Source organism: Thunnus albacares, chromosome 19, assembly GCF_914725855.1.
Source record: "Thunnus albacares chromosome 19, fThuAlb1.1, whole genome shotgun sequence".
NCBI classification, from domain to species: domain Eukaryota; kingdom Metazoa; phylum Chordata; class Actinopteri; order Scombriformes; family Scombridae; genus Thunnus; species Thunnus albacares.
In genome coordinates this window covers 14321719-14340736 of record NC_058124.1, presented here as the reverse complement: position 1 = coordinate 14340736, position 19018 = coordinate 14321719, and the positions used below count along the sequence as shown (strand labels likewise).

The following is a 19018-nucleotide window of genomic DNA, read 5'->3' as shown; positions in this document are numbered from 1 at the left end:
AAAGTCTTGAACGTCAGTCTCTGCTTCGTTGTTATGGATGATAACGTAACATGGTGTCAGAATTAAGTATTGAAAAGTTACCTGAAGTCATGTAAGGGGAGGAGAAGGATGCGCCTCCATGAGACAGTTGACTTCAAGTCCTCCTGTGTGAAGAAGAATTAGCGAGGAGCTAAACGGGCTAAACGGGCTGTGTCGCCGAGGCAAGGAAACAGAAACTGTTGACCAACCATAAAACAAATCAGTCAGGTGAGAGTGACTCCAGCTGACTCCAGCTGAAGTATAAGAAACAGGCGTGTGAGGCTGTGGGTAAGTCAGACAAACGTAAATAAGTACGTCAAATTAATAACGTATTTTAATAAAACAGAAAAGTGAAAGTAAAAAGATGAGTCAGCCAACACAAGCAGCCGCAGCTCCGTCTAACAGTGTGCTGCTGATCCCACCAGACAAGTTTGATTTTAATAATGCAAATGAATGGCCGAAGTGGATAAGACGTTTCGAGCGCTTCAGAGTAGCATCAAGCCTGGATAAAAAGACACAAGAATGTCAAGTAAATACACTGATGTACACTCTTGGGGACGAAGCTGAGGACATATTGAATGTCTTGCCCTTAAATGAGAATCAGAGAAAATCTTATGAGGATGTGAAACAGGCTTTTGGGAAACACTGTGCGAACAAAAGGAACATTATTTTTGAGCGTGCAAGGTTCAACGGGCGCAATCAAGAGCCAGGAGAAAGTGCTGAAGCATTTATTACTGCTGTCCATAGACTAGCTGAGCATTGTGCATTTGGAGATGTAAGAGAAGACCTGATCAGAGACAGGATTGTTGTTGGCCTAAGAGATATCAAACTGTCTGAGTCATTGCAGTTGGATCCTGAACTCACATTAGTCAAAACTATAGCCACAGTGTGTCACAGTGAGGAAATAAAGAAGCAGCAGCCAATACATGGCAGCATAAATGAGAAGCAGTCAGAGGCCCAGAGAGGCACAAAAGGAGAAACCTACAGCTCACAGGTCAAGCCCGAAAATAAAAACAGAGCTACGGATTGTGGACGATGTGGAAATGCAACCGAGAACCAGAGGAAAGATTGCCCCGTCAAAGATTCAGAATGTCATAAATGCAAACAAAAAGGACATTTTGCCCAGAAATGTCGACCAGCTGGTGGCACCACTGCAGATTCTGCAGACTATAAAGATGAAGAAGATGTCGCCTTTTTTGGAGAGGTGGTTATTGAGACTGACAGTGTTGAACATGATCCAATTAGGTGTTTACTATGAGATATGTTCAAAGTGTGTGTATGTAAATTTCCATTGCTATATATGAATCAGAAATAAGTTTGCATTTGCACTGCATTTGTTTGCATTGATGGATTTATTGATCAAACAGTTAGAAATAAAGAAGATGTAACTCAACCAATTACTAAAAGAATAATGAAAACTGGGTTGTGACCAAACACCTTGGGTAATTTAAATTTTTTATTCAGATATAAGAGCAGGGAACAGCTAGCAGAACTACCATGGCAGACCAGAGTGAGTCAATGAAGTGATGCGAGTTACTGAAACAGTTATTAAACTAAATTTATTATGTAGAATGAAAAATAAAGAACTTCAATTTGGGACAATGATTGTTAAGTCTTGGACAGTTGAAATTAGAATTTGAGGAAGTTGTGGGACACTGAGGAAAATAGTTTAGAGCCCTGGATGCATTCAAATTGATATCCCACATTGACTTATCTCATGTCGCTGTCAGTCTGAACTGTTCCAGAAGTGACAGAAATGTGTAATGGTTCACATTTCTCTCTTGAAAATAAGCTTGCAGTGACATTCATGCTTGTTATATACTGATGATAATTATTATATTTTCTTTTTTGTAGGCTGGATTTACTTTTAGTGCACCTTTAACAAAGTCAGGCAAAAGCACAGAAGATTTTGAAGGACCCTTTAAACCAGCCAAGACCCTGAAGCAGGGCAGCATGCTGGATCTTCTCAAAGCACCTGGTTAGAAGCTGTTTTATGTTTGTTTTGTTTTTTTTAATTTTCTTTTTATTTACCATTTAAACATACATTCTGCTTACAACTGGTACACAATGACTTTTCTCTATTCCCAATATTACAATATTATTAAATTAAACATGACAGTCTTCCTTAGTCTTTTACTTTGGATCCAGATAGAGAATAACTGTGCCTACTCATACATATCAAGAGGAAAAGTAGGATAAAATAAAATATAAAATATATTATTCATATACCTATAGCTATATATATACATGGACGCATATACACATGTCCAGAGCACGACAGTTATTCACAATCTCCCATACCTCATGGCCAGTTGAATTAACAGTGTTCTACCATGTCATCGATATTGCAGATATTGTGAAATAGAATAAAATAAAAAGAAAAGAAACAGAACCTCTCAACATCTGTAGCAACGGAATATGAACTAGGGGTCGTTGTTCCCATGATGTACATCTCAGATAAAGTCTCATCTAATTGGTTTTATGTACTCTAACAAATTTTCCCAAATTCTTTCAAATCTGTCCATCTCCAGTCTCACAGAGAAAGTTAACTTTTCCATCCCATATATATTGTGCATAACCTCAACCCAGTCCTCGACCTTAGGTACCTCATTCTTCAACCACTTTCTGGTAATCGCTTTTTTACTTGCAATCAGCATTGTTCTGTAAATATATTTGTCCCAAAATCTTGTTAAATCTACGTCCAGTATCCCCAAGTATAAGACCTCAAACTAACTTTTAATTTTCTTCTTTCTTAAGAGCTCCAAGAATATTGTAGGTCCCCTCTCCTAATTTTTAAAACTCTTATCTATTCTATTTGGCATGAATTCAGAATCAAATCCAATCCATCTTAATAATCTACTTTGAGTTTTCAAGTCGTTTTCCGTGATTAATTTGAACCAGATCTTCAGTGATATATCCAACCATGGGTTTGTCCCTTCTCTAATGTGCTTTCTCAGGTTATTGTCCCCTATTATAGCCTGTATTGGGACCCCATCTGTTGTGCTGGCCTCTATCTCTTTCCATCTCGCTGAGTAGTAAGGATTGTATATATTCAACATTGTTTTTATTTGTGCTGCTTGGTAGTAGCTTTTCAGGCATGGAAGTCCTAACCCTCCTTTGTTTTTGGGTAACTGCAGCGTTCTGTACCTGATCCTCGGTCTTTTCCACTGCCAAATGTATCTAGAGATCGTTTTATTCCATTCCCTAAATTCATCTTCTTTTAACTCCACTGGTAAACTCTGGAACAGGTACAGAATCCTCGGCAGTATGTTAATTTTTATCACCTCCACTTTTTGTGTAATGCCCATGTATGGTATCAGATTCCACCTGTTAATATCTGATTTAATTCTACTGAACAATGGATCGTAGTTGATGGACTTCAATTGTCCTAAGTCTTGAGGTAGATTTAACTCCCAAATATTTTAATGATTTTGATTCCCAATTAATCTTGTAATTGTCCCTAATCGCTTGGCCTGGTCTATAGTTGAAAGTAATAACCTGAGTTTTTTGTATATTTATTTTATAGCCTGATAAATTACCATAATCTGTGAGGGTTGTCATAAGTGCAGGGAAGGACGTATCTGGGCTTGTTAAATACATTAATATGTCATCTGCAAATAGAGCTATCTTTTGTACCCTTCCCCCTATATCTACACCTGTAATATTTTCATTGTATTTTATCCAATTGCTTAGAGGTTCCAACAATATAGCAAAGAGAAGAGGACTCGCTGAGCAACCTTGACGACAGCCTAGTGTGAAAAACTTTGAAAGACTCCCATTGATCCTGATCCTAGCTGTTGGTTTATTATACAGGGCCTTTATGACTTTAATAAATGTCTTATGAAAATTGAACCGCTCCAGCACTTTATATAGGAAGTCCCACCCCACTGAATCAAAAGCTTTTTCCGCATCTATTCCCACCACTACCGTCTCTATTTTTTAATTACATGTTGCATGACATGTAGGGTGCGCCTGATATTGTCTTGCGTCTGTCTTTGTTTTATGAATCCCATCTGGTCTAAATGTATTATCTCTGGCAGAATTTTTTCTAATAGTCGTGCTAAAATGGCTGTAAACAATCTATAATCTTGGTTGAGGACGGTAATATGCCTATAACTGGAGCATCCCTGCTCATCCTTTCCCTCCTTCAGAATTACAGAGATGATGACTTCTCTCCATGAGTGAGGAATTTCCCCCTTCTTCAACACCCAGTTAAATGCCTTCCGCAGAAGTGGGATTAATGTTACCTTAAATATTCTGTACCATTCTGCCGTATATCCGTCTGCACCCGGGGACTTGTTGACCTTAAGATTTGAGATTGCTTTATTAACTTCCTCTTCTGTAATTTCAACAGTTAAAGCCTCATTCTGCTCTTCTGTTACATTTGGTAAATTTAAGTTCTCCAAAAATTGATCCATCTAGGTTTTATTGCTAGCTTTCGGTTGAGCATATAGGTTTTTATAATAAGTTTCAAAGCATTTTTGTATTTCCTCTGTCTTGTCCACTGTTGATCTTGTATGCGGGTCTCTTATTTTGTAAATGTTATTTTTTGCCTGCTGTTTTTTTGGTTTATATGCCAGCAATTTTGTTGACTTACCCCCCACTTCGTAATATCTTTGTTTTGTAAACAACAGGGTTTTTTTTGGATCTCCTTTATTTAAATAAATCTCATTTATTTCTGCCCTCTTTCTTTTTATTTCCTGATATATGTCCTCTTCCAATTTATCTTTATGTTCTCTTTCTAGCCTTTTTAAATCTGATTTTAATGTGTCAAGTTGTAGCTGTCTCATCTTTTTTAAATATGCTGATTTGGCTATTAGCTTCCCTGTCATCACGGCCTTACACGCATCCCACACTACAGACGGAGACACCTCACCATTGTCATTATCCTCTATATATTCTGTTTTATGTTTTTATGTCATGACGTTACATTTTTTCAAGATTTAATCTGGAGTTTATTGTTTTAATCTCTCTTGGTCTCTTCAGGCTTTGCCTCTCCCGTTGCTCGAACTTCCCCAAGTCCCGACGATGCTCCCCAGCAGACCTCTATGCAATTCACTGCGCCCTCCACCACCTCCACCCTCTCCTCTTCAACGGGCTTTGGTGACTTGTTTAAGGCGCCAGCACGCTGGAGCTGTGATGTCTGTTTGGTGCAGAACAAGTCATCAGACACAAAGTGTGTTTGCTGTATGAACCCCCAGCCCTCAGTTGGGCAGGAGAGCAGCAGCATGAACAGCACGTCCACCACAAGTTTTGGCACAATGTTCTCTAAACCTGCAGGAACCTGGGACTGTGATACATGTCTTGTTCTAAACAAACCTGATGCAGTAAAGTGTGTGGCCTGCGAAACGGCCAAGCCTGGGACAGGGCTTAAGCCCTCACTGACTCCTCCCTCTTCCTTCTCAGCTGTTAAGACTGTATCCAACCCCACAGCCGCCATCACTACAGGGTTTATTGGATTTGGAGACAAGTTCAAAAAACCCGAAGGTGCATGGGAATGTGATACATGTATGGTACAGAACAAGGCAGAGGATACAAAGTGTGTGGCCTGCATGAGCGCTAAACCAGGTAAGAAGAGTACGACCTTGATAATATTTTCTAGTGTACAAACAGCTGAATGTTGGATTCTCCTTTTTAATTAAAGATTTATTAACAGTTTAAGTGACTAAATCTATCTTAAGTTATTTTTTGTGTAGTGAAGCATCTTTCTTATCTTATCAACACTACAGGAGCATCAGCAGAACCTTCAGATGGAGCCACTTCTTCAGACAGCAGTGCTCCAGTGTTTGGGTTGGGTGACAAATTCAAGAAGGAAGAGGGTTCCTGGGATTGTGACGTCTGTCTTCTACAGAATAAGGCTGCTGATGTACAGTGTGTTGCCTGTCAGGCAGCCAAACCTGGAGCTAAAGTGGAGCCCAAAGGTAACAAAAATGACAAACCTTTAGGTTTTTGCAACAAGCATGTTAATAGTAAATGATTTCAAAAGCCAAATGTTACTCACATTTTTGTATACATCAATCAACATCAGGGACTACTTTGTGTCTGTAGTTAATTACACATCTGAGTGGACAATGACAGAGTTTGCAGAGTTCCCCAAGGCTCCATTCTGGGGCCTCTTCTGTTCAACACCTACATGCTCCCACTGGCACAGATTATTGAAAACAACGAAATGTGTTACCACAGTTATGCAGATGATGCACAAATTTACATAACCATATCACCAGGGGACTATGGTCCAATACAAGCACTGAGTAAGTGCACTGAAAAAATCAAAGATTCAATGTACAAAAATGTTCTTCAATTTAACAAAGATAAAACTGAAGTAATTGTTTTGGAGCCAAGGAAGAACAATTAAAAGTCAGGCTCAGCTTCAATCGATAATGTTAAAAACCACAAACCAAGCCAGAAATCTTGGTGTAGTCATGGACTCAGACCTGAATTTCAACAGCCACATTAAGACAATTACAAAGTCAGCCTACTATCACATAAAGAATATATCAAGAATTAATGGACTTTATGTCTCATCAGGATTTGGAAAAACTTGTCCATGCATTTATCTTCAGCAGACTCAACTACTGTAAGGGTGTCTTCACAGGTCTCCCTAAAAAATCGATCAGACAGCTGCAGCTGATTCAGAACGCTGCTGCTTGAGTCCTCACTAAGAAAAAGAAATTGGTTCATATCACTCCTTTTCTCAGATCTTTACACAGGCTTCATGTCTGTCAAAGAATTGAATTTAAAATACTGCTGTTGGTTAATAAAGCACTGGTTGATAAACATAAACTGAATGGTTTAGGGCCAAAATACATTTCTGATCTGCTGCTACATTATGAACCATCTAGACCTCTCAGGTCATCTTGGGCACGTCTGCTTTCTGTCCATGGAATAAAAACTAAACATAGAGAAGCAGTGTTCAGTTTTTATGCTCCACATATCTGGAACAAACTCCCAGAAAACTGCAGGTCTGCTGCAACTCTCAGCTTTTTTAAATCACAGCTGAATACTTTTCTGTTTGCCACTGCCTTTTATTAAACCAAATTTGAGGGTTCATATCTTACACTGCACTGTAACTTTTACTCTCCAGTTTCATCTGTCTTATTCTATTTTTACTTCTTTTTATTTCCAAATTTAACATGTAAATTTACCATATTTTTCTCAGGTGGAGACTTTCAGTTTGGAGGAGCCAGCGGAGTCAGACCCTCGAACAGCACCCTCAGCAGCTTAGAAGTGCTTACTTTCCGAACAGATCCCTCCATTGCTCCCCAGGCAGGAACACCTGGGGGTGGATTCAACTTCCCACAGCCCCATACATTCCTTATTGGGTATGTTGCACCTTCTCAGTTTACATGCAAGTATTTTTTGACTAATATGTGCACACCAAAACATAGATGTGTTCCAGCTTCAGGCCCAGTCATAGAAAAGACACAGGGTAGAATACTAAATATGTTGACTCGATATTTGCAGTGACAGAAAGCACTTTATGCATGTTTGGATTTTAAAAAGCTCTGAAGTTGTTCTTCACCTTTTTGTATTTCCTTTTTAATTGATAGATTTATATATATGCATCTATATCTTAACTCACTGTAAAAGAATGAGAATGAACAAAAACACTTCACTGCTGTAACTGATGCTCAGCTACCTAAAAAGTTTTTAAAGCTCTTAAGTTTTTGGAGACCAGTTAATTAGACAAAAAATATTTGACCCCAGTAATTTAACACAGTAGTTGTTTCTTTGTTAGATATGTTTAATAAAGTGTCAAATTTTCCTGTGTTTTTCAGAAACTAGCAATTGTCCAAAATAATCATGCCCAATCAAATAAATGGGACTGTAGCATTGTCATACTAGTAATTTTTCTTTTAGCCATAATTAGCCTATGTGCAACATGTGTCATTGTACTTCAGGATCATTTCACCATATCACCTTTCAATGTATTAGTGAGCTATTCCTGGCTTTTTTTTAAATTATGCTTAAACATCTGTGAAAATTGATGTTGACTAATAATTACCCATAAGCCAATAATCACTCATTTGACAGTTGTTACTGATGGCAGTGTTTGTGATTAATAATGTCTTTGCTCTTCCAGGTCAACTAAATCCTTCACAGCCTCTCCTGCTGGACAGCAAACGATTGCCGGACACAAGATCAAGACAGCAGTGCAACGCAGAAAGTAGAGCCCTGTGGACTTGACTAGAAAGTAGATTTGCATTCGACTCAACCACATCCCCACTGAAGGCTGAAATAAATCCTGGAAGGTCTCGACTTGACAAACACTGGGGCAGGTTTTCAACTTGTAGGCTGGGCTGACGTTTTCAGAGGCTTTCACATGTAGACCAGAGACGTCAACGTGAGACCATTTACACAGGAATTTCACATGAAAAAAAACTGTTGACTGAACAATGACGCTGACTTAGAAAACAACAATCAAGCAAAGACCCCTGCTCGACATGAAAAACAAGCAAGACAGTCATATCTATATTTTCATCACTGGCAAATGTCTGCTAGACTTTAGGCATGACTTTTTGTAATAGAATTACTTTTAAAATTACTTTTTAAGAGTATTGCTTATGGGGAGGCCTTGTGGTTCAGACATTTACCATCCAACATACACAGGGTCAGAACAGTTGTACAAACAGGTGGTCAATAAATGTTAGGTTAAATATAAATATCAAGACAAGCATACAAACAGGCAATAAAATAGTAAAACTTAATAGTAGTAAGAAAAGAAAAAAAGGGAAACAAACAAAAAAGGACAGAGGCACATACTGTATACATGAGGCAAAAATCAGATATCATAATATAGAATTAGTGATTTGTGGAGAGAAAAAAAAAACTATACATGTCCAGCAATCTTATGGACCTTATGGTTTAACAGAGGTGAGTGAGGAATCTATTTCTGCTAAGAAATGAGGCATGTTTGGTTCACCTTTCAGTACTCTTTGTTTTAATGGCAATTTTATTCTCTTTACACAAGCAAAGAAATTCACTTCATAACCAAGTGTTTGATGCTGTGTGTCAAAATAACAGAAAATATATCTGAGGCTTAATATTGTCACACCCCTCTCTCTCTCCCTCTCACTTCCTCTATGCATCTCTACTGCTTCCTGTCTTATGAAAGCTAAAATACCCCCCAAATAATTATGATTTTACGTAAATTTAAGGTAGATGAATGACAATTATTATTTGTAGTTATATTGTGATTACTACATCGTTATTTACTAAATGATAAGGTGTAATTAAATATGTATTTATAGATAAATATTGGTATTTCCATAGAGAATGTGTGAGGATTCTTAATTCTTATTTATGCAAATGAGCTGATTGTCAAACTTCCGGGCGCTGATGTCACAGTGAACAGATTCCACAAATGAATCCCTGTTTAACACAGACCTCAGTTTTATTCTGTCACTTGAACTGAGAGCAAGTGTTTCAGCAGCTGGTCATTCGACGTTTTTCAAGTTCTTTCATTGAAATAACCAAAAATGTGGTGAGTAACTCGCTTCAGTTTTGTTTTCATGCAGTCTTTATTAAAAAACAAAGATTTAAACTCATTCACAAACCGGCATTCCAGTCAAAACAAAATCACATGGAAGAAATCAAGATCAGTTTAATTACATTATAAACCTTTTGTCACTCTGTTAGGCAACATCGTGCACTAAAAGAGGACCAGCTGAGGTCGGAGGTCAGATTCACTCTGCCTCCGCTGTCAAACAACACCAGCCTAGTGGGCAGCAGACCACAGCTTCAGATGAACAAAGCACTGAAGCTTGATGAAGAGCTCGTCTGCACCCTGGGTGATGACATTTCACGGGTAAGTAACATTAGCTGATCCTAACACTGTGTTTTATACTTTATATTAGACAAAATCAAATGTCATTTTATTTTTGACCAAACACCTCAATATCGACATTGCAGTATTATTGTAGGAATGATTATTGGTGCTTTCACAAAATATTTACACAATGAGATTTTTGATGAATAATCATCAGTAATGTGGATATAATGACTAAGTGGATAATGGTAAATAATAGAATGGCTAGAAAAGTCTGGTAAGTTCAGAAAATGACATCACTTTACTGTAATGCAGCCTTTAAACCTGGAAAAGACAACACTTATGCCATATCACGATATTACGATATCCAAAATCTTAAGACGATATCTGGTCTCATATCACATTATATTGATATAATATCAATATATTGCCCAGCTCTACTTCATATATTATATTTTTTATATATATTGACTCATATTCCTGTGTCTGTGTGACCAAAACAGTCAGTAAGTCTTTTGCAAAGTGAGAAACATTTGAAGAGAATACAGTGTATTTATGAGGCTGTAATTCAATCCAGTGTTTACATGTAATTAATTGTGAATGTCTTTATTTACGTAGATCCCTTCGGCCACTCGTAGCACCATGAGGCATCTCAGCTCTCGCCATAACGAGGTCAGCCAGTGGCAGGCCCAGATCTCCGAGAGCATCAGCCAAGTGGACCGAGAGATCACTGCTGTGGAGCAGGTACACATGTGCTGTCACACATACTGTACATAAACCTAAATACTTGAAAGTTACCTGCAAAAGGAGGAAAGAGAACACTGTAAGAGAGTTTAAGAGTAACTGCAGAAGCTCAACAGTATCTTCTCTGATTTAAAACATCAATTCTGTCCCCAACACTGCTCTCATGTGCTCCCCATGTGCAGGTGAAAGACACAGCTGAGGGCCGTCTCCAGGAGAAGCAGTTGTACAGTCAGCTCATGGGCGACTGTGTGGCGCTCATTAACAGTCTGAAAGCAGAACTTCTGCTGCAGGACCGTGTCCAGACCGAGCTAAAGAAGGAAGAACAGCTGACCAATGAGATCAGAGAACTGCTCCAGAAGCAGATCTGCATCCTGCTGAACAAACTGAGGTCAGACAGACATAGTCTGATTTATTTCTGAATTATTCTGTTTTAATTTCAGGATGCTGAAAGTTATAATCGCTCCTTAATTTAAAGCATTCTCCTGTACTTCCTGCCCACATTATGTTCATTGTTATTTGAAGGATAGATCTCTGCAATTCCTGGTAAAAGAGCAAATTATGTTCCCACATTTTGTACATTTTAACTTGATCTAAAATCTACTTCTGCCAGCTCTCTGAAGGATATTCGCTCTCAGCTGCTGGCTGATTTTCAAGATAAACGTGATGCCATCAAACTCACCACCAAATGCATCGCCCATGAATGCAACACCCCGAGCTCCCGGCTGCCTGCTGGTCAATACAAGCCCAATCATGTGAGCTATGACAAGTGGCTGTCCCACTGCAGGGACCTGAAGGTGGCGGCTGAGCGCCTGATCAAGGAGTCTTCTGCCTTCAGGGGGAACCTGCGGTTCACACTGGCCAACGTAAGACAACACCAACCATACTTCCATACAAATAGATACAGCTTGCCTGAAGACTAGGCTTAAGCTTAATATTAAGTTTGTGTACATTTTGTATAAAGCTCCTGTCAGTAAAAGTGTATACATTATTTTAACCCTTATTTTTCTAGTTTTTGCATTAATGGACATTATGTCTAATCAACATTTTATCGGTTCTTTAAAATCTATGCCCCTTTTATTATGTATGCAGTAACTTCCAGTGCAGCCTTGAGGGGTTGAGAGAAAAAACTAAAATATGATTAAAACATATAACTTCAAAAACAATAACTACTGTATTATACAGATTGATCAAACTTTATTTCATTTCTCTTTTATCTTTGCATTAATGTCTGACCATTACAGTTAAAAAATGCCCAAGACCGCCAGCGCCGCAGCACAGATGACGCCCTGAGGAAGAAGATCAATAACATGAGCAGAGTCCAGGATACAATGATCTGGGAGAGGAAGCAGGTCAGTCCACAGGATTGTAGTTACATCACAATTTGGATGACTCTTTGTTTTGAATGTTCTGTTTTCTAAATCATTAGTCGACCATCCACAAAATAATTGTTTGTTGATGTTCACAAATTATTTTTACTCTAAATTCCAGGTCAAGGATGAGATTTCGGATCTGACCAAGGACTCGCAGAAGCTGGCGGGTCAGATCAGGAACTGTGAATCCAAGCTGCACCAGACCACTCATCGCCTGGACATCCTCAACCAGAGGCCAAGACGAGAGCTCTGTGTGGACCAGGTGGGATAGTTAAGATATGATGTGGTTACAGTCAGAGCCACATAAAGCCTTAAATGTCATTCATCTCTGTTGTTGTCACCATGGAAACATAATGGCTTTAACCTCTTTTTCTGTTCCTCCCCCAGCCCTACATCAGCCTCACACTGGAGAAACACGACCTGGCAAAGATGGTAGCTGGACTTCAACCAGTGTTGAAGCGCATTCTGTAAGTCTGTCCATTCACAGTTTCACCTCTCTGCAGCCTGTCACCTCCTGTCCTGCATTTAAATATTTTGACTGTCTTCTTCCTGAATGTGCTTATTTTAATGTTAAACCTCATTAGGCAGGACACGGAGCTCAAATGCAGGCGCCTGAAGGTTGTGGAAGATGAACTGGCCAAAAATGCTCATGCCTTGGGTGTGCAGCAGAAGTGTCTGAACCTGCACCAGAGCTTCCTGCCTGCTCTTGACACCACTGTGGTCCTCGCCAACAAGCCTCAGCTCCGCACAGCCGCAGGCTGCTGCACCCTCGTCGCCCACTTACAGTAGAGCCTAGGAGAGTGCATTAGCACTTTACTGAAGGCAGCCCTGTAGTCTTTTCCATCTGGTGTTGCAAAACTGAATAAATTCAAAGCAAAATGATGTTGGCGTGTCTAGAATTTATATGGACTGAACCTCTGAGTGTTTTCAGTTGGACTTTTTAAAAGATACATACAGTACAAAATGTATATGTGCTATTGACTACATGCAGAACTTAACACAACATTTTAGAAAATAATGAAAAAGGAAAATTAAATGACCAATGCAAACATTGACTAAAGAGGCCAGTTAGTGTTTGTCACCTCAATTTGTGACTGCTGTTGCTCTTTGATGATTGATTGATTGATTTTTTTTTTTTTTCTGTGTCCGGCACATATTGTCATGAGTTTTGGGGGTATTTGGTCCTGACTTACTGAAGAAAATGCAGTTTTTGGCCATTGCACCTGCAGTTTGGAGACACAGTTTTGATGGTGGTCTCTCTGGTGTTCTGTTTGTTGTCCCCTGTTGCTTCAAAACCTCATATCAGAGTAGTGAATGACAATCTTTTTCAATAGAAAAAAGTGCAGCCAATTGTCATCCCACTAACATTTATCACCTTAAATCACACACCCAGCGCTGTGTGGAGTTTAAGTTGAGTTACTTTACTTGTCCAGGCCATATTTTTATTGTTTTGTCTTGTGTTGGCTGTATTTTCTCTTTTTTATATTTATATATATGTTTCCACATAAAACAGCCCAAACCACCAGATACCATTCCCAGCATGTACAGAACTGTTGGAAATGATAACTGTGGATTTTGTGCTTCATCATTTACACTGAAATTGCTTTAAGACAGGATGTCTTTCCTGCCAGTGTGGACCGGATGAACAATTACAGCAACCAATAACACTTACAATGTACACTTCTGCATGTGAGTATTGTTGTAAGTCAGACTTTTAAAAATGTGAACATATCCTTTAATCACATTATCACAAAAAAAGCTGACTCACTGTGAATCTGAGGCCTCTAGGGAGTTGACCACTGGTCCCTGCAGCTTATTCCAGTATTTTTCAACTCAGTATATTAACATTTGAATACTTTCAGGCCAAATAAACAAATAAATATTTTCCCCACTAGTTATTCATGACAGTAAGAAAATGGCTTTAACCTGTCAACTGACACACTGTCACCTGTGGGACACTTTATAGCCTGATTCAAGATCACTTATAAAATGCCATCATAAACTGAAAAATAACATTAAAAATGTTAATTATGTAGAATTTTTTTGGTCTGGTCGATTTTTGGGGGTGGAGGGTGAGGAGTTGGACTCATGATTTCAGTATTTCTAAAATTCTGGATCCTGCTGGATCCTTTTTGAGACCTGATAAGAGGTCTATCAGTGGGACTGTCAGTGTCAATAACACCACTGATAAAGTGGATCAATGTAATAATAGTTTTGCCGTGACCCTGACACCCTCATCTTGTCTCCGGGTGTCACCTCTTTAACCGGGTCAGATTTGTTGTAGCAACGGCCCTTGGCAACGCACCGTATCCATGGAGACCGTTGTCTGTCCGTCTATCTGTGTGAAGGAATGACACGTTACACAGGTCAATACCCAGCGAAAAAACACACGAAAGTGTAATTAATCCAAACATTTATGACTTTTATGGACGTATTTCTCACCGATGCTTTGAGAAGATGGGATGCAGCAGCTCAACAGACACCGTGATCCAACCGCTGAGACCCGACGAGCTGAATGGAGACGAGGTAGAGGCCACTTCTAGCTAAAACTAAGGAGTTAAACTGGTTTATCTTCAACAACAATATCCAAGAAGTTTATTATTGTTAACTAGAGGTGACATTTTTTAGCAGAATTTGAAGTGTCATGAAGAGCCGTTAGTGTAACGGTTAGGTTGAAATCTGTGTGCCGTCATATGATGGAGGAAGACTTAAATACTGACAGCTGGCTCCTCGTTCTGCCTCTAGTTCTTCTATTCCATCCATTTTTTGTTGTTTAATATCAAAATAGTGCATGTAACAATGTTTTTTCCTTTTTAAAAAAACTTTATCAAAGTAGTATTATCACAAAGTAAAAATACTCCAAATTACGAGTGAGTTCAACATTCAAAATCCTACTGAAGTGAAGTACAGAAGAGCAGAGTGTACTTCAAGTACAGCAGGAGTATTTGTGCTCATTACTGTAGCCTATGAAACCCTCTTTAATCTTTCTATATAGTATTTTAAAATTGAATTTAAGGGGGTAATTCATTAATTATCGTATATGAATGTATTTTAATGAAATATATGCAGTGTTTAAGGCGTTTATAAGGTGAAAACATGAAAACCATCTCATTGATACCTTAGAAGGACCATAATTTTTTTAAATTCCTGGATAGTTTTCATGTTATCCGGTCAATTTGTAGATGTTTTAATCCCTGATGACCCCATGTGTATAATCCGTCTTGATATGTTACAATTAATTATTCCCATATTTGGGGTGAACCTCAAAATTTCAACCTTCATTGAAAAGAGTGCATGAATATTATGAGCAAAATGTACTTAAAGTTTCAAAAGTGAGAGTGAACATTATGCAGACTGTTGAATTCCCATATAGCCCATATGATAATTTTGAATTATTAGTGTTATTATTGATGCATTAAACCCCTTTTTAATTGTAATAGTAAAGTCAGCCTTACTTCAGATTAATGCAGTGAAATGAAATTCTGAAATTCAGAAAAATGAAGCAGCATAAAATGGAAATACTCAAGTCAAGTATAAGTATCTCTAATAGTACGTTAGCACAATACTTGATTAAACTGTACTTGGTTACTTTCCACCACTGAATAGCTTAGAACTAAAATTCCAAAGTCACAAACTTAAACTGTAACTGTAAAATTATTTTTACATATTGAGGAATAAAAAATTCTATGTTTCATTTATTGATGTGCAGTTTTGTGCCAAAGCTTTCAGACTTTGTAGCTTCAGTGTGTCATTATTACTGTTTCTGGGCTACTGTGTTCATGACACTGTCAACACACAGATGCAACCATGACAACATCATGTTTATGATACCATAGAGTAAGATCTGTGTTTATTTGTCTTGTGCCATCTTTTCCTCCTCTGTAATGTGTCTCTGTGCGTTCAGGACGAGACAGGTAGTAAACACGGTGGCCGTGGAGACTCTGCCGTATCGAAGTGCACCACAGACAGCGGGGTGGTGATGGAGAACAGAGAGTTACCTACATTACCTGGAGCGGTGCCCACAAAACCCCTCCCAATGACATTTGTCAGGGAAAACGAGGCAGACAGTGTTACACAAGATGGTGAGTGTGTTTGATGTGCCCCACACTGCAGAGAAAGTCCATTACTCACACTTGTAAGTGTTTGTATGGCGTCTGTCTCCCTCTGCAGCTGGCCCGGGCTTGCTGCAGCAGGAGAGCACAATGCAGGAGCGTCTGAAGTCCAGTGAGATCCTGGAGGAGCTGCTGAACCAGGGCATCATTCCAGTGGACCAGACCACAGAGAGGGGCAGCGGGGCTGGAGAGGCCTACGACATCATGGTGGGTCCCTGGTTCACAACATGCTGATCATCTACCATCATTCTACAAGTTTTCTACTTATTTCATGCTGGTCAGAGATACCTGGAAAAAATATATCAATATTAAGATACAAAACGAGATATAACTTTCATGATATTGTGAAATATCTCAATCATTTTTACAGTCATGTTGTTAAATGCCTGATGTCAAGGAAAAATATGGTATTCATTGACTCTATCAACATCATCTCAGATTTCAGAACAGCCTATGAGGCTTAGATGATTGATGAGTTTGGTATATTTACTTGCAAATCTGGTATTAGCAGCTCTATTTAATTACTTAAGCCGTGGGCAGAGAAAGCAGTCTTATAATCCTAAATGGTCAAAGGTTCACTATAATAGAAGAATTTTAAAAAACCACCACATAGTCACATTTTAGAGGCAGGAAACAGTGACTTTTTGCCATTTTGCAAAAACATTTCTTTGGCTACCAAAGACCCTTGTAGGCCAAGTATGAACTGGAAGGTTTAAAAGAAAATCCCAGTATACATGACTCATAATGGTTGTAAGCTTGATGATAACTTAGTTGTCACTATTACTTGACACTGTGACATGCAGGAAAAACTGAACATGGGACTCAATCCAGACAGCCATTTAAAAGTGTTTCTCAGCAACACTAATCGCTGTTCTAGAAGTTTAGAGTCTAGAGTTTACACCTACAAGAGTACTCCTCTGATTTAACACTGCACTCCTACCGTGTAACAATGTCAGTTTAAAAAAAAAAAAAAAAAAGAATAGCAGCAGAACCAGAGATATTCTCTGTTTTTATTCCACACATTCTTCTTCCTTGTCATAACCTGGCACTTAAATGACTTTGACCTCACTTCACTTGGCGTAGCTCCCTCTGGAGCCACAAAGGCTTCATACAAGTTTTCTCACATATGCAGACTGTGATGTGTAAAATAGGTGGCGTTGCCCTTTAAGTATATTATAAAGTATAATAAAGTAAGTTTTAGTGTAAGTGCGTTCACCTGTAATGTTGAATGTTCTCTGTCTCCCTCTGCTGTGTGTGTGTATGTGTGTGTGTGTGTGTGTGTGTGTGTGTGTGTCAGCTGGATAACAGGGAGGGGGTCAGGCGAAGACCTCCGGCCAGACTGGAGTCTCTAAAGGCCAAAAAACCACAACATCTCCCCAGCAGAGAAGAGATTGAGGAGAAGATAAGGCTCGCTGAAGAGAGACGTAAGGTACAATGTGTGTGTATGTGTGTGTGTGTGTTTGTGTGTGTGTGTACCTCAACACCTCTGCCCTCTCTCTGTCTGAACTATCTCAGAGTTTATCTCATTTTTTTTCATCCCCTCTCTCCGCTTTCTCGCAGTTAAGGGAAGATGAGCTCAAGACACGTTTGAGGACCAAGTCGGCCCGTGTTCGTGGACCCGCCCCCAACTCCAGGACTGAGGTGGACGAGGACGCAACCATCACTCCCGTGGAGCCTCTACAGTCACCTCTCACACCTGACCCGACTCCAGGTCCGCTGGTTTACAGCCGGATCATACGTGAGGCGGCCGAGGGAGGAGAGTGTGTGAGAGAATCAGGAGGTGACGGCAGGGAAACCAAAGAAGAAGTGAACACAGCGGGCAAGAAAGAAGAGATGAATGAGGCACCAGAGAGCGGAGATACCAACAGGGAAGGGAGGGGGGGTGCAGAGAGGATAAATGAGGAGGAGGAGGAGGAGGAGTTGACCCAGGTGGAGGAGCTCAAGGCAGGTCAGCTCCTCTCAGCCTCAGGGGAGCTGGAGAGCGACTCCAGCTTTCAATATGCAGAAGACAAAGAGGAGGTATTTTAAATTATTCCATGAATGAGCCATGAATCAGCACTACGAGAGTGAGGGAGGGAGCCAAAATGATTATTTTTGCACAGTCATGAGGCCTGTTTAAACTTAAGAAAGATGTAAAAGAAATATATACAGTATATATTGTGCTGTGATTGGCCTTACAATCAAAATGAGGCTAATTTAATCTCATTTCCAGTGCAGGGAAGTGTATAAATTGTCGTAACAATATTGTAGCTCAGATATAAGCACTAAGGAATATGAGGGTTTTCTTTCCAATGCAATATAATTTACCTCAGTTAATGCTTTAATAAATATGACTAAATCTTAATGTTCTTGCCAACCCACCAAATTGATTTTAATGAGATGTTTGTTTTACATTTAATTGTTAAAAAATATGATATTATTCAGTCTTGTGAAGGGTGCATTTGTTATATTAGACATAAGATGGCGCTGTTTCAGTGGGTTGAAGTTGTATTACAGCTCCCTGAAGTCAGCACGCCTCATCTTTAAGATAAGCTACCAAGAGGTTTTGTCAGCACGTGAGGAAGTGCCTTGTTCTGGAAAGATGTGTGAGGTGAAGTTTTATTGATCAATAAAGTTTCCATTGTTCCCAACGTGATGTTCAGCTCAGTGATCTGTCAGAATCTAAAACTTTATTAAGTTGGCTTAATGTCAAGAAAAAAAATCGACTTTTAGATTTTGTTTGTCTCTAAGAGACGGCAAAAGGTCGTTGAGGGCGACCTTGGTGTGACTGTGCTGTGGGTATTCAGCTGTTTCAGTGACCTTTGACCCGCAGCTTTTCTCTGTCTGACAGGTGTGTGCTCGGGCCAAATGGTTACAGTTTCAGCTCTCCAGCCTTTGTCTTGATTAAAGTGAAAAAACGTCCCCACAGATGTGATTGATGTTTATGAAAACTTTTGTTTGAATTAAATTACAAACAGCCGGTGATGATTACTGATTAAAATCTGCACACATGATATTTCATTTAA

At 39.2% G+C, this 19018-nt stretch overlaps 3 protein-coding genes across 4 annotated transcripts; all 3 read left to right on the top strand.

The window, feature by feature from the left end:
• The first annotated feature begins 361 nt into the window (after window positions 1-361).
• Window positions 362-8732, top strand: LOC122969768 (nuclear pore complex protein Nup153-like). 2 transcript variants are annotated; one of them, XM_044335740.1, is made up of 6 exons: window positions 362-1222; window positions 1873-1996; window positions 5005-5586; window positions 5748-5939; window positions 7178-7366; window positions 8102-8732. In XM_044335740.1, the coding sequence occupies exons 1-6, from the start codon at window positions 383-385 to the stop codon at window positions 8203-8205; spliced, it is 2031 nt and encodes a 676-aa protein (XP_044191675.1). In that variant the 5' UTR covers window positions 362-382; the 3' UTR covers window positions 8206-8732. The 2 variants fall into 2 exon arrangements, with proteins under 2 accessions (XP_044191675.1, XP_044191676.1); XM_044335741.1 differs by having other exon boundaries at window positions 363-1222; window positions 7178-7340.
• Window positions 8733-9375: 643 nt separating this feature from the next.
• On the top strand, window positions 9376-12783 carry LOC122969771 (tektin-B1-like). The gene is made up of 9 exons (XM_044335744.1): window positions 9376-9502; window positions 9658-9826; window positions 10406-10531; window positions 10714-10919; window positions 11142-11394; window positions 11773-11880; window positions 12020-12163; window positions 12289-12368; window positions 12486-12783. Exons 1-9 carry the CDS (start codon window positions 9498-9500, stop codon window positions 12688-12690), a joined length of 1296 nt encoding a protein of 431 aa, XP_044191679.1. The 5' UTR covers window positions 9376-9497; the 3' UTR covers window positions 12691-12783.
• Window positions 12784-14183: 1400 nt separating this feature from the next.
• On the top strand, window positions 14184-18643 carry stmnd1 (stathmin domain containing 1). Its single transcript, XM_044335746.1, has 5 exons — window positions 14184-14427; window positions 15806-15983; window positions 16072-16220; window positions 17311-17442; window positions 17574-18643. The coding sequence occupies exons 1-5, from the start codon at window positions 14359-14361 to the stop codon at window positions 18039-18041; spliced, it is 996 nt and encodes a 331-aa protein (XP_044191681.1). The 5' UTR covers window positions 14184-14358; the 3' UTR covers window positions 18042-18643.
• The last annotated feature ends 375 nt before the right edge of the window (window positions 18644-19018 follow it).

Coding starts and splice junctions, on each gene's coding strand:
- LOC122969768 (XM_044335740.1), top strand. CDS start 383: ATGAGTCAGCCAACACAAGCAGCCGCAGCTCCGTCTAACAGTGTGCTG. Junction 1,223..1,872: donor ATGTCGCCTTTTTTGGAGAG/GTGGTTATTGAG, acceptor TCTTTTTTGTAG/GCTGGATTTACTTTTAGTGC. Junction 5,940..7,177: donor AGCTAAAGTGGAGCCCAAAG/GTAACAAAAATG, acceptor TATTTTTCTCAG/GTGGAGACTTTCAGTTTGGA.
- LOC122969771 (XM_044335744.1), top strand. Junction 10,920..11,141: donor ATCCTGCTGAACAAACTGAG/GTCAGACAGACA, acceptor TACTTCTGCCAG/CTCTCTGAAGGATATTCGCT. Junction 12,369..12,485: donor CCAGTGTTGAAGCGCATTCT/GTAAGTCTGTCC, acceptor AAACCTCATTAG/GCAGGACACGGAGCTCAAAT.
- stmnd1 (XM_044335746.1), top strand. CDS start 14,359: ATGGGATGCAGCAGCTCAACAGACACCGTGATCCAACCGCTGAGACCC. Junction 14,428..15,805: donor ACGAGCTGAATGGAGACGAG/GTAGAGGCCACT, acceptor CTGTGCGTTCAG/GACGAGACAGGTAGTAAACA. Junction 16,221..17,310: donor GAGAGGCCTACGACATCATG/GTGGGTCCCTGG, acceptor TGTGTGTGTCAG/CTGGATAACAGGGAGGGGGT.